Genomic DNA, 13579 nt, shown 5'->3' with positions numbered 1-13579 from the left:
GAAACTGTAGAAAAGGCCTAGCAAAGAAGGAAACACAAAGGTCTTCGCCAAAATTTATGTTCATATTAGTTGCGCGCAGCTATATTCCCCTGCAGATTTTCTTTGAAAAAAAATCGCGATAATTGTTGAATCGGGTTGTAAAATCAGTTCGACGGCTGGCGAATTATGCCGCTGAACGCAGAATGGTTTATTGACGCGAAATAAAAAATAAACAATAATATAAATGGGAATTTAATATTTTCATACGGTAGAAAAAACAAATTATAGCTTAATTTGTTCTTTTAAAAGCTTTAGCCTTAGCCTTAGTTTGATTTGCAAATTAAATTTTCTAATAGTCAATTTAGAGTGATACGTCCAATTTTTCGTTAATAACTGTGTATACATCGTAATGAAAGTTAAATATACAATTATTAAGTTAAGTAGGTTATATTATACTAGTCGGTGGCCCGTGTTTAAACCACGTAGTTGACCGTCCTTAATTTACCGTATTTTGTGAGTTTCTCCACTGGCGGTATCATTTTGCGCAGAGACAGGACGTTTTTATAATTTATTCTCCATTTCCTTATTAAATAGGCAAATATAAGGAACGTAGGAGAGTGTATTGGTTTTCCGCACGTATATATCAAAATTTTTAATTTTCGTCAATTTAAGAAGCTTGGTTACCCAGTAGTTTAATCTGGTTATTTTTACGTAAACTTCTAGAGTCAGAGAAAATGGATTCGACAGATGACTTCGCCGAAATGTTTAAATTAATGACGTGAAATTTCCAAGCTCCTATATTATCATTAGATCAGAATTTATAGCATTCTCCATTTTAGGGAGTCGTGGAAGAGGTACCAGTCATAAAATAAGTGATAGTCACTTATTTTCATATGAAAGTTTCATATCAAATGAACAAGCAATTTAGAAGATATTGAATATTGATATTGAATTTGCCGCGGGCATGATCTATACCGAGATTATTTTTTTAAGGTTAAATCTTTTTAAAGCAAGGTTGATAATAATACATAAAGTATAAATTATACCTTTTTTAAATCAGACAGCAAGCATTCTTCTAGCCGGCTTTTCCAATTTTGATTTTGTTGTGACTATGATGTAAGAAATAATTTACACAATGGTTTCAAAATACAAAAAATTCTTACGCAAACTAAGGATTGGTTTCCATTAACATTCGCATAACGTTTGTACAACAATCATCGTTACGACTGCATTAGAAACCAATGTTTCACAACAACACATTGCAAAAGATGCGAAACAACATATATTGTAGTCATATAAATTTTTTTCTCCACTACATTTGCACAACAATTTTTGTACAAAAATTATTACCTTTCATGGAAACCAACGTTATACGTGTGTTGTCGATTTCCTAAAAACGCCTTAGTTCATTTCATCTGAGCAATAAAGTTTCTAAAATTTCCCGCCTCTAGAAGAATACTGGGCTCCAATCCGAAAATAAAAAAGAAAATTGTGACATTTTTGTTATTGTTTTGTTTTCTTATACACATTTTTGACGTCGTAGCTTAACAGGGTTCGATTTCTTGGAGGCAATTCAATACGGGCGAGTGAATGTACTGAAAATTAACAGTATTATCCTCAGTCACCAATCGCGACTCAATGAGCTGAGGATCCATTTAAAGTTGTCTATTTAAAAACGGGCCGTCCTTTAACGGTTAAGATGTTATGTGCTTACTAAATGTCATGGAAACATGATAAACATTATAAAGCTGTATTTTGATGTGACTTATCTATGACGTCAGTAACGGAGTGTTTTAAATACCTTTGTGATAGCTATCATGTTCGTATGGTGGTCCAACGTGGTAGGTATTTTCGTACAGTGATCCAACATGGTTGATACAAAAAAAAGATAATACTGCAGATATTTTAACCATGGAGATCATAAAAATAGCCTACTGCTATGATTTTCGAACTTTTAATATTCGAGACAAGAGAGTAAAAATATTAAAACGTTACAAAATATTTCCAAACTGATTAGTCTCGGTTGTAATTTTGATCCTAGTGATATGCAAAAACCGTACTTTAAAAGTCTGATAACTTCAACAAAAAATTGACAAAGACTTAAAACTTTATATGGTATGGTTTTGACCAGTCTGGAAAAATGGAGCCGAAACATTTTTGACCTATCATCGTGGCTCCTGAGTTTCTGAAATTAGGCATTTTTAGAGACCACGTTAAGCCATTTCCACTGCATATCAATCTTGACAAGTAATACATGTGCAGAAAACGTTAAAAACAATCCCATGAGTATTCAACCTTAAATTACAGCAATATATTTTGGTTAAAATTGCGACACATTTTGAAAAAATTAAACTTTTTAGACATTTTTTACATTTTTTCATTTTAGTGTAATATAGTGGCCGTAATACAACGTATTTACACATCTTTATCTTGTACAAAATACATTACAACTATCTATGCCATGATCTATATATTTTTTAAAATTCGTAGCTACGCTGGATGGCGAAAATCCCATTATAGGGGGGTGGGACATATCCCTGAATCCAGTGATGCAGCCACTAACCCTCCAAGGTTAAAGGTAACGTTAAAAAAACACCGATTTAAATAGTAACATTATAAAAATAGTCAAAACAAAACTGCTTCGGTTCGAGAACTAATTGACATGTCAGCGCTTTCATGCCTTGCAAGCCCTTTGAAAACTTAAAACCACGTGACTTGTCTTGGTTATACATACGAAAAAAAATTTAAAATCTGAGAATTAGATCTTGTTTAAAAAAACTAGTGCATCTAATCGGAAAAAAATTAATTACAATTGCTTTATTTTTTTTAAATAAACCACAAATTGCTTTATTTGTTCAATTCTCTTTCTATCCTGCTAAGATTTTCTTTAGGCATGAGAACGCATATACAGCCATTATTTAAAAAGTCACAAAGAAAATGAGAAAGAAACTCTACAATAATCAAAAGGCATGAAAAATATCTGTGGAGATATGGTCTCAAACAGACACCTCTACACTAACACTCGCAACTAATTAATTGGCTCTTTTTAAGCCAAAGAAGACAGATTTTATTGCATGATTGAGAAAGCTTTTTATCTACAATTTCTTCTTGAAAACAGTCAAAATCTTCATGCAAAAATGTTGGATAGATGTTTCATCTTAAATTTTGATAAGTTTGCCTTATCTTCTTCACGAAGGACAGGTTGAAAGAAAGTCGCATAGGAATTTGGAGTGTTAGCAGTCTTTAAGACGATACACACATAGCGTATGTCTCTAAAAACATTTTCGATTACATCAAAACTTGTCTGGTCTTCAAAAATAAATTATTGAGATAAAAGACTCGAAATTTTGTTTTTACAACGAATTTTGGTCAGATTGGCTGCTATAAGAGCGAACTTTTAGCACATAATCTATCTTTTTTCTTTTGTTTTCTTTTTTCTTTCTTTATTAAAAGGTTACAAAGCGGTATTTAATTTTGGACAAAATACGTGAAAGTCGAAATGAACCCATACAGACATGAGATTCATAATGACCTTTTAAAAATGGCCGCACAATAACATCGTTCTTTGTCAGGATTCTAATATTCACAAGTAGACCATGGTAATGTTAATAGTGATCATAATAACTCATGCTTTTCGACAGTGTCCTCATTAGTTGCGGCATTCTTTGGCAGAAATTATTAGTATACAAGTTAGTTAGTTAGTGTTATTAGTATACTATTACCTCATTTGCTAAGAATGCAATGGTAGACATATCATAAATACAACACCTAACTTCCGATAAAAATATTGTATTGAAGAAATTGAGAAACAGAGTTAAAAGGTATCTACTTATGTTTAAAAATAATGTGATAACGACTTGTGGTATGAATATATGTATCTAATAGCTGGCTAGATACATATATTCTTCTAACTCAGTAATTTTGTCTTCATACTACACACACACAACACAATCTCAATCCGAGTCTACTTGATGTCATCTTGTTGTTTCCAGTGAACGCCAAGACCGAAATGTCTCGTACCGGATCAGACTGTTGACATGCAGCGGTACTCAATCTGATACTTATTCTGTCACACCAGTATAAGATTGGTACCGGGACAAGTTTCATTTCTCCCGAAATTATGTAAACGCAACTGGAATTTCACAATAGACAGGTACGAAATTCATACCAGTATCAACTCGTATCAGTATGGGATTATTTATGTAAAAGGTGCCTTAATATCGAGGTTGTACAAGAGTACGCGAGAATACTTTTACAAGTGCTTGCAAATAAACGACTGATAAGTCAGGGTGGTGCAGCATAAGGAAGGCACAACCCTCTTATTGGTCCATAATGGTTACTTTGGAAGACACCAGTGCAGAGTGTGTATTTTACCAAAACTTGGAGATTAAATATCAAAAATTTTCCCTGCCATTTCGGTATCCCGGTAACTATTTCAACACATGATCATAAATTTAAGCAGACAGTTCTATTGCGCCATGAAATATTATTAACAAGTGAAGAGGAATGATCATGAATACTTTTCATAAAGACCCCTGTGTGAATTATAAAGAAATAGCACCATACGTGGGCTTTTGCTAAAGTCGTTAATTATACCGAGTGGAGAGGAGCGCTAATGGATGTTATCTCAAAAACTACCACTGCATTTGACATGACACCAGGCACGTATCATAAAGTGTCTCAAAACAAGCACGTTTAGAAAAGATATTAATTTTTACGTCATAGTTACCAGGGATGATGTCATAAGTGAAAGCAGTTGTATATTACAGAAAACTGTCCATGGATAGAAACATTTGGACAGGGTTATGTTGAGCATTTTGTACGCAACTCATCAATTCGTCAATTCGTCAACGGAAGTGTTGTTGAGTTTAAGACAGAAAACATACAACAAAAAGAGGTGTATTCTGTGAGAAAGAATGTCGTGCCATTGACACACAAAATAACAAATGCGATATATTTTAATCGACTTTGTTACGACGACTTTTGTTAGATTTTATTACGGCAGAAGACTGGCATCAAAAAGCAACCTTAGAAATATCTTCCAGCACTTGAGAACAAAAAATATTCTAACACCTAAAAAGTAACAATGCATTCGTGCTTTAGCAGTCGCAGGAGAAGATGTGAAATTTTAGAGTTACGTTGACATGTTAGGACCAAAAAGATAAACTATGCCTATAAAAACACATTTATATGGGGGATTCCCCCCCCCCTGACGGCTTTTTTTTAACTCCTTATTGCTATGTTATATGGCTATGAAACTTACTGAGTTTCAGTATTTATCTATTGGACACCTGCATGCCAAATTTGTAGGTCCATACCTTTTATAGGCTTTGATATTGACCATTACTCGAAACTACCCCTAAAAATCTCTATGTAATCTTTATAATGGCGAAAATTTAATAACACCTGTTAGGATTATCCTTAGAAATTGAAACCTGCAACACAACTTTTTTCTATACAGAAGAATCATTTTGCATAATTTGGACACGTGATTAATCCGATTTTCCGATTTTGTCGGATTTTACCCGAGAATCGAAAATAACGGATTTTCGGACAATTTTTGGCAGTTTTTTATACGATCTATGTAAAAACAGGAAAATCTGTCCAAAAACGCTTAATTTGCTTTCAGAAACTTCAAACAGAATACAAAAATTCGCTCTGGAACAAAAGTAATTATATTTTAAGCAGATAGTGTCATTTTTAACAAATTTCAAGCTTCTGATGACGTCACGGAAAATGTGCTGACGCAAACAAAAATTTTTTGCTGCTATTGTGTTTCTTTTATGACATACTATAAGTGTGCCAAGTTTGATTCAATTTGAACAACCCTATGAAAAGTTATTGAGGCGGAATTCATAGTATGTTCGAAAAACCCTGGACCGAATAGGGTTAAGATAAAACTTACATCTGTATATTCATTACCATTTTTATATCTGCACAAAACGGTTGCGTCGCAGTTTTATAAAACGTCTCAATTATGACTAATTTTAGTATAAATCCCAACTTGGGACATACCACTTAATAACTTCAAGTCCAATGTGATAACGTTTTGACGTTTTTAGATTTAAAACGTTCAAAAACTAGTTTTATCAGTTGAGATTGTCTGGCGCCAACATTCTGTCAATTGATTTGAAATCTTATCTTTCTCAGATCTCTTAATAGTGCAAGGGAGTTGGGATTAGAAGTTCTAAATGCGATATCAAAATAAACCTAGTTTCAGGGTATTTTGTCTCCAAAACCTTACCGTTAAAAACAAATAATCACTAATTACAAACTAGGTCATGTCAACTTCGACTCTAGGGTTTTTTCTTCTAATCTTGATATCGTGCGCCGCTTCGGTATAAAAAGAGAGTAAAGAAGCCCTGGAAACGAGATTGAGGACATGTAATATTTAAGTCTTTGTCCATGAAAAAAATTGCCAAATAACAAACAAAAATACATAATAGCAGGCAGTAATTAAAGTTTTATATTCAACCTCATCCCCAGATCTCCTTTTAGTTTCTAAAATCAAGATTCTTGATTTTATAAAAGCAGAAAGTGTCACTGGAGACGAGGTTGTTGCATTTATTTTTGTTTTTTCATCAAATGCACACCGAAAGAAATGCATCAATTCAGTAACTAGACATATATTCATGAAACCTCGTTCCAAGCGCCGTTTGTCTCTCTTTAATATCGAGATAAAAATAATAAAGAGATAACAGGCATTGGAAACGAGCTTGACGTCAATACCAAGTAGTGCCCCCGGCATATAACCACGTCCAGTTGCTATCAATGAATGAAACCTATGTTGGTCAAAAAAGCCCCTTCCGCTCTCCCATCAAATGTATCCTAATAACTTCTGAAATATGCAATTTTGTGGGTTGACTTTTGGTGACTTTTTTGTAACTTTTTGGTATGACGCCATACCTATTGCAATGGTGACTTATCGATAAACAAATGGTCTGGGAAAAATAGAACATTTTTATTCCGATAATTCTTGGGTTTCATCATACACTCCTTAAAAACAGGCTCGAAGCTCTTTACAGACCTTCATCTGAAAAGTATTCATATTTCAATTCTCACTTCGTTCGTGTACGTTCTGTACGCGATGATTATTGTGGACTTTTTTACCTTGCTCAACCGTGTTTACATGGGAATGACTCATCTATGTTTACTTCTCTTAACATCGTTTCCAGGGTATTTTGCCTCTTTGTTTAATTTGATTGCGGTTGGCCGCTTCATAATAACATTTTTTGGACCAATAGACTTTGAATACGAGGATTCACTTTTGTATTTTTTAACTTTTGTGTGGGAAAAAGATGGGTTTTTTTCAAATAAAACGCGTTTTCCATTCTCTCTTCAAGTTTCCATAGCTAATTCAATACACGTTTTCTATTCCACATTTCAGTGGCAATGAGACGGTCAATTAAAAGGTTTCTTTAAAGCAGGCAGACACGACCAAAAAATTCTGATATCAATTTTCATTGCTTGTTTTTGTAATTATACGTAGATGGTTAGAACTAATCTCGTCCTCAGGGCATCTTCTATCTTTCTGACATCGAGACGGCGTCATGATATAAAAAAAGAGACAACAGGCGCTGGGAACGAGGTTGGGTTAAAACGATATTTTATTTATTGTTAATGTTTTCCAAAAATCCCCCCCCCCCCTCCCACCTATAATATAGCAATTTGAGGCCATAAAATCCAAAAATAAAATTTCGGCGCCGATTAATTGTGGACGCTATTTGTTGGTAGCCTCTTTAAAAAAACTGTGTCGCTAGCTCTATGAACCTGAACTACCCAACATTGGTACATAAATATCTTTATCAAAAAAAGTGACCATCTATAGTAAGGAATACATGTTCGGCCATTTAACGATATTTAATATGTTTGTTTTTCACGATACCGATATCATAACGTTGTGAAATACCCGTAGCTACGGCCTCTAATGAAATCATAGTCGCCATTTTAATGCAATCAGTAATGCGATACTCCTTAAAAAATTCTGATAAGATAGTGATAAAACTAATTTTCTGATAACATGAAGTTAATATAGCTAATAAAAAAACGCTTTCTCTCTCTCCAGTGCTTTTTATCTTTTCAAATTTTTGTTTCCGAGGATAAAAAAAGTGGGGAAATTTTTAGTCTCAATGAGATGTCTCTTTTTGTTAATTTATTTTGACAGTTTATAAGCCTTGATGTCTACAATTTATTTGTTGTTGCTAAGCAATCGCAGCTTCTCTCTGTAAGTATGCAAGTAATTTGATGAACTGATGAATTTTTTACGTCAATGACTAAAAAAGTAAATAAATAAAGAAATACGTAAACAAAATAAATGAATTAGTATGACATACAACGTTTTGGGCAACCTCGATCCCAGTGCTCATCTCAGGGATTAACTTGGTTCTCTCGCCTTGAAATGCTCACTTTTTTCATGTCCTTGTTTCTGGTGCAAAATAATTACATTGTAGTTTTCAACTTACTCAGAAAATTAACGGATGTACGGTAATTCATAATGGAAACTAGCACAAGAAAATTTATTTACGAAACATTTGCGGCCAAAAACATCTCAATGGAAAGCGGCTTTAAGTTACGCTAAGGCGAGGGTTGTGGTATACATTGGGGATATGTTAGAAAAACAACTCTAACTGAACGGTACCGGAAGGCAAGGTTGATGTTGCTTTTAAGTGTATTGTATGGTTTCCGAATTATTTCCGATTAATAACTATTACATTTTGTGGAGCCATTTTTTTATTGAGAATAACAAAATAAATTTACTTCTGCTGCTAAAGTAGCTGCCTCAAATTGAGTTGATGGACCTCACTAAGAACGCAGCAATCCTACCTATAAAATTATGCTGAGAGTCCTTGCCGCATTAACATTTTTTTCAGAATTTGCTAAGAAACAATTTCTTGAAGTTACGCCGGAGCCGCGAGTCACTTAACTCGTAGATGGCACTGAGTTCATCATGCTGAGATGTGCTAATGACAGAGACATAAACTAAAGTCCAGCATTAGCTTTGTTTTATTTGAAGTAACTGAAAAGTAACTGAGAGTGAGAGCAGAAATGGTGTAGTGGTAGCGCATTCGACTTGTAGTCATAAGGTTTCAGGTTCGAGTCTCCCCTCCGACGCACTTTAAGTTTAGTGTTGTCAGGCAGGCAAGCAAGTTAAATGAATGCTATACGTATCTATGGCAGTAATGTAACATAGTCACAATTAAATGGGAGGAAGAGCCAACAATTAGGATCAAATCCCTAAGGACAATAAAACTCAACAATAGTTTGTTACTTAGTTAGACAGCAAACAAGAGTAAAATCAGTTTACTAAAAAAAATCATACAGCTTGTAATCGCTTTTTATTAAGCGAAGCAATAAATATATTGCCTCGTTCATTCAAATCTTTTTTAAAAGGACTTACGTCGATGTAGATATGACACGCATCTTATTGTGTTTCTGTTGCATGGAACTTTGTACTGCGTAAGGTTGTTCACTTGTGTGGCTGCAACAAGTATTTGTGGTTTATGGACTATTTAGCTTTAAATCCTTGCAGATCAACAGTAGTATTTTTAGGACTTTCATTAGAGAGTATTAACTTTAGTCCCACGCATTATTATTCCACCCACATACCTTTACTAGCATTGACGTTTTTAATTAGTCGTGATACCTAGGTAACATTATTGCTTTTTTCATACGCTTCCATCTTGTTAATTTTCAATCTCTGTTTTCTTATTTTTGCAAAGCGCAACATGAGTGTTACTCTTGTTCTTCCCAAACTTAAAGGTTCACCTCACCCTTTTGTTTACCCTTTTACAAGAATTAAATTTCTATGAATAAAAAGAATGTCTATAAACAACATAGCTAGCCGAATATAAAAAAACTTTAAAAAAAACGGATGATTGTCTCTTTTATAGCTAATACCATTTGTCTATGCGCAACTTTAAAATCGTACTCAAGAATACACAAAATATTGATGCACAGATTGCAAATGCAATGAATATTTTATTCTTCGATTGAAAATCTCTACTTCATGTTAACGACGCACGAAATATCCACGCATTTACAACCACAAAAACTAGTCTTTAAAGCATTAAAATATCAACGGGTTGGCCCATTAGTATAATGTATTATCCTATGGGCAATAAAGCAGCGCGCAAAAATTTTAACACCACAAAAGTAATACAAGACTAGTCGTGCGCCAGTTAGCACGAAGTAATGGAATTACTCTACAGGGGTCCGAAATAATGCTGCAGTGCAACCCTTTTGAATAGAATACAGGTACACGCTTTTTTATAAGAATGCGTTTTATAAAAATATCAAGCTGGGATCTCTTGGTCAAACTAGTACGGTTATTGTTTAGAACATTAGAAAAATAAGACTACCTTTGTACCCTGGGTAAAAGCTTGTTATTCTTATAAAAAATCGTGGTTTGTGATGGGGAAATTCACGAAGCAATTCTACTAAACAAATCAAGGATCCAATTGCTTGCTTCTCTTATGGACTTGCGAACACATTTTATAGTTTAAGCAACAAGTATGACAAAAGACATGTAGGACAAAAGACAAAAACGGAAATAGTTGCAAAAATTTCAATTATTAGCTTGAAAAGCATTGTCAATATTGTTACAATTCTTAAATAATATTATTCCTATAAATACCATTAACATATAAAATTTACATATTTTAATTGCATACTGTTAATTATATTATTTTACAACAAGTCTTTATTATTTCACCAAGTGTGGCCCCACACAAAGTTTTCAGTGATCGGTAGGTATACCCATGGAAGGAATCTTTCAATGTAGACTGTGTGGTCACACATACTCAATAATTAGTTCAGTGTAAAAACACAGGTTTTTACTCAAATGTGGAAGGATTCCTCCGAAGTTAAACTAATGCTTCTCCAACATTAACAACAGGATTGACATTGTGTATACCACATCGAAAGAATCGTTTTAACATTTTTTTAACCTCCTGTCTGATTGATCGAATCAAGCATATGTACGCTATCGGGTTAAACGCAGAAGCAGCCCACGGAACGAGCAGCATAGCCATATTTAAATTAAAATCTGTCAAAAACACACCCGAGATGACTTCATAGACTTGTACCCCAAGAAAGAACGACCAGCCCGTTAAAAATGGTAGTGAAGCTAGGATTAGGATCAAAGATTTCGCACTTCGTCTTCCTGTCACGCCAATATTTGAAAGCGGACCTTCCAAAACGATTAGATCATCTCCTAAGAATTTGATAACAAGCGAAGATTGAATTAACTTGTTGTAAAAGCCACTTTTTCGAACGTAACACACCACAATAACAATATAACACGTGAAGGTCAGAAGTATCGACGCGAAAAAGGCAACAGACGTCGCCATCCAGAAGACCACCATGTTATAAATATGATTTTGCGAAAGTACCATTCTTCCAGCGGCCAGCAAGAAAATCAAAATACTGTACAACCAAATTGATGTAATGATGGATCGTGGTGCCATGCGGTTGTAACGTTCGGCGAATTGTTGGCACAACGAGAGCGCCATAAGACGGTCAAATGCAATCGAAGCTACTGATAACATCGAAGCGGACGAAAGAAAGATGTCCAATGAAGGGAACAGGAATATATGTACACTTGTTGGCCATGATGGGGTGTAGGCTATGTAGAATAGATATATCGCCATTGAGACAAGTACCAGTATATCAGCGATGGCTAGGTTAGATACAAACACCCACGACGACTTGTGTAAATTCTTTCGTGACCATATGGTGATCAACAAGAGTAAGTTGAACAAGACACCCACGACGAATGTAATGATTCCTGCTATGATGATCTTATTTAAGGTGTCCTTTGATTGCTGAGATGTACTGTTAGCCGTTTGATAGTGATGGCTCAGCTCTGCGCATATTTCCTTCATACTAGAGTCAGTGTCGTTGCAAATCATTGCATACACACCGTTCCATGACATGTTGAGCTTCTCATGAAAAACATCGTCCATCTTGTTCGCCTGATAGAAAAAAAAATTATAAGTTATCGTGTCAGAGAAATCGTTTTTGTAATACGCCGTTTTAAAAGGTAGTTACTGCGTTATATTGATTGCTAATTAAAGATGTCAGTTAGATATGTAGATATATAGATATAATTTTCTTGTCTGTCTCCCTTTGACGTTAATTACATGGACTGCACTGCTCATTCTCCACTTTTAATGCAAAAATTTTCCTGCTTCAACTTTCTCTATTTTTTTGGTTTTCTATTTTTATCAGATGGCTGGAAAATAAGAACGAAATAAGAACAGTGAAATGGCTAAAATGTTACTGATTCTCTTTCTTTCAAAAAACACAACTAATATAAAAAAGCATCTATTACAGTGGAAATCTTCACTGAATTGTGAGATTCTGCCAAACTTGGAATCGCAAATATTTGTATTGCACTGTACAATTAAAAAGAATTGCTTAAGATACATATTTATAAACACAAATAAAAACAAATTCAGGTTGCATATATAAAAGAGATAAGAAAACCTCAGGCTAAAGTCGATTCCATGTCTCTGGTTCTTATATAAAAACGGTATAGCACAAGAACGCCATTTCTTATTTTTTTGGGTATAAAAGATTATATAGCCATCTTTATTTATAACTACTTCGTATAAATAACGTTCTGAATTGTGATTTAGTTTGTAAAACAACAAGAAGTGCTCAAAATGCTCGATATACAAAGTATTAAACTTCTTGTAGATCAAGAGCGTATGGAAATTCAGAATTAGCCTACCCCATGTACATTTTTGCTTGTGTTTTTACACTTTGGCAGCCTCGAATGTTCTTATTTGTGTTCTTTCATAAAATATCGCAAAATTAGACACTTTGGCAAGAAAACAAGGAGACATAGCTATGTGGTCAGATTTACAGATGGTGGCCAAGATAGGTTGAACTTATACCAAGAAGGTCCTTGGTTTAAACCTTGTAACAACATACAGGTATATTAGTAAAATGAATGAATAATATATGTTAAAATGTTTCTTCATAAAGCTACAATCTGAGGATTGAGAACGCTCATTTTTTTGGCAAAATATTTTAAACTCAACATTCTTACAAATTAGGCTCGTATATATAAATCTCAAATGTTTGTAGCGTTTTCTAGGTTTTACAAAATGAATAAAAAAATTGTACCTACTTTGATATAGCAACGTCTTCTTGTTCTTCGTCCTAGTGGGAAGTAATATTGCTTTGAAAAATAAGGAAGAAAGTGAATAGATATATTTACTCACTTCTGTATGATCCAATTAATCATTCAGCGTTCCATTTGAGCATCCGCTTTCATGTTTTTTCTCTTCTTTTTGTACTTCCTTATTGAACAAAATGTCAATTTGCAATGCGAACAGAAACGAACCCAATAGACTAGTATCGATAAATTCGCGCATGCGCAGTAAATTAAATATTTTTTTTCTCACAGACAGAATAAAGTTGTATTTCCACTCAATAGCAAAAAGAAACGGAATGAAACAAAAGAAATACTTAAATTTGATTGGCTTTCTGCTAATTATTCTTTTGTTTTTATAATTTATTGTCCGCAAGAAAAGTTAAAATGATTCTAGCTTTCAGTTTCGATCAGAACGGAAACGTTTATCAACCAATCGGA

At 34.1% G+C, this 13579-nt stretch overlaps 1 protein-coding gene across 1 annotated transcript; it reads right to left on the bottom strand.

Moving 5' to 3' along the window:
- Positions 1 to 10841: 10841 nt before the first annotated feature.
- LOC130628631 (melanocortin receptor 4-like) lies at positions 10842 to 11942 on the bottom strand. Its single transcript, XM_057441613.1, has one exon. It carries the CDS (start codon positions 11940 to 11942, stop codon positions 10842 to 10844), a length of 1101 nt encoding a protein of 366 aa, XP_057297596.1.
- Positions 11943 to 13579: the final 1637 nt, after the last annotated feature.

Source organism: Hydractinia symbiolongicarpus, chromosome 15, assembly GCF_029227915.1.
Source record: "Hydractinia symbiolongicarpus strain clone_291-10 chromosome 15, HSymV2.1, whole genome shotgun sequence".
Taxonomy (NCBI): Eukaryota; Metazoa; Cnidaria; class Hydrozoa; order Anthoathecata; family Hydractiniidae; genus Hydractinia; species Hydractinia symbiolongicarpus.
Note: the sequence above shows the minus strand (reverse complement) of the source record. Positions and strands in the feature narration are given on the sequence as shown.

Excerpts from the sequence above, each read along its gene's own strand:
- LOC130628631 (XM_057441613.1), bottom strand. The coding sequence starts at position 11,942 with ATGGACGATGTTTTTCATGAGAAGCTCAACATGTCATGGAACGGTGTG.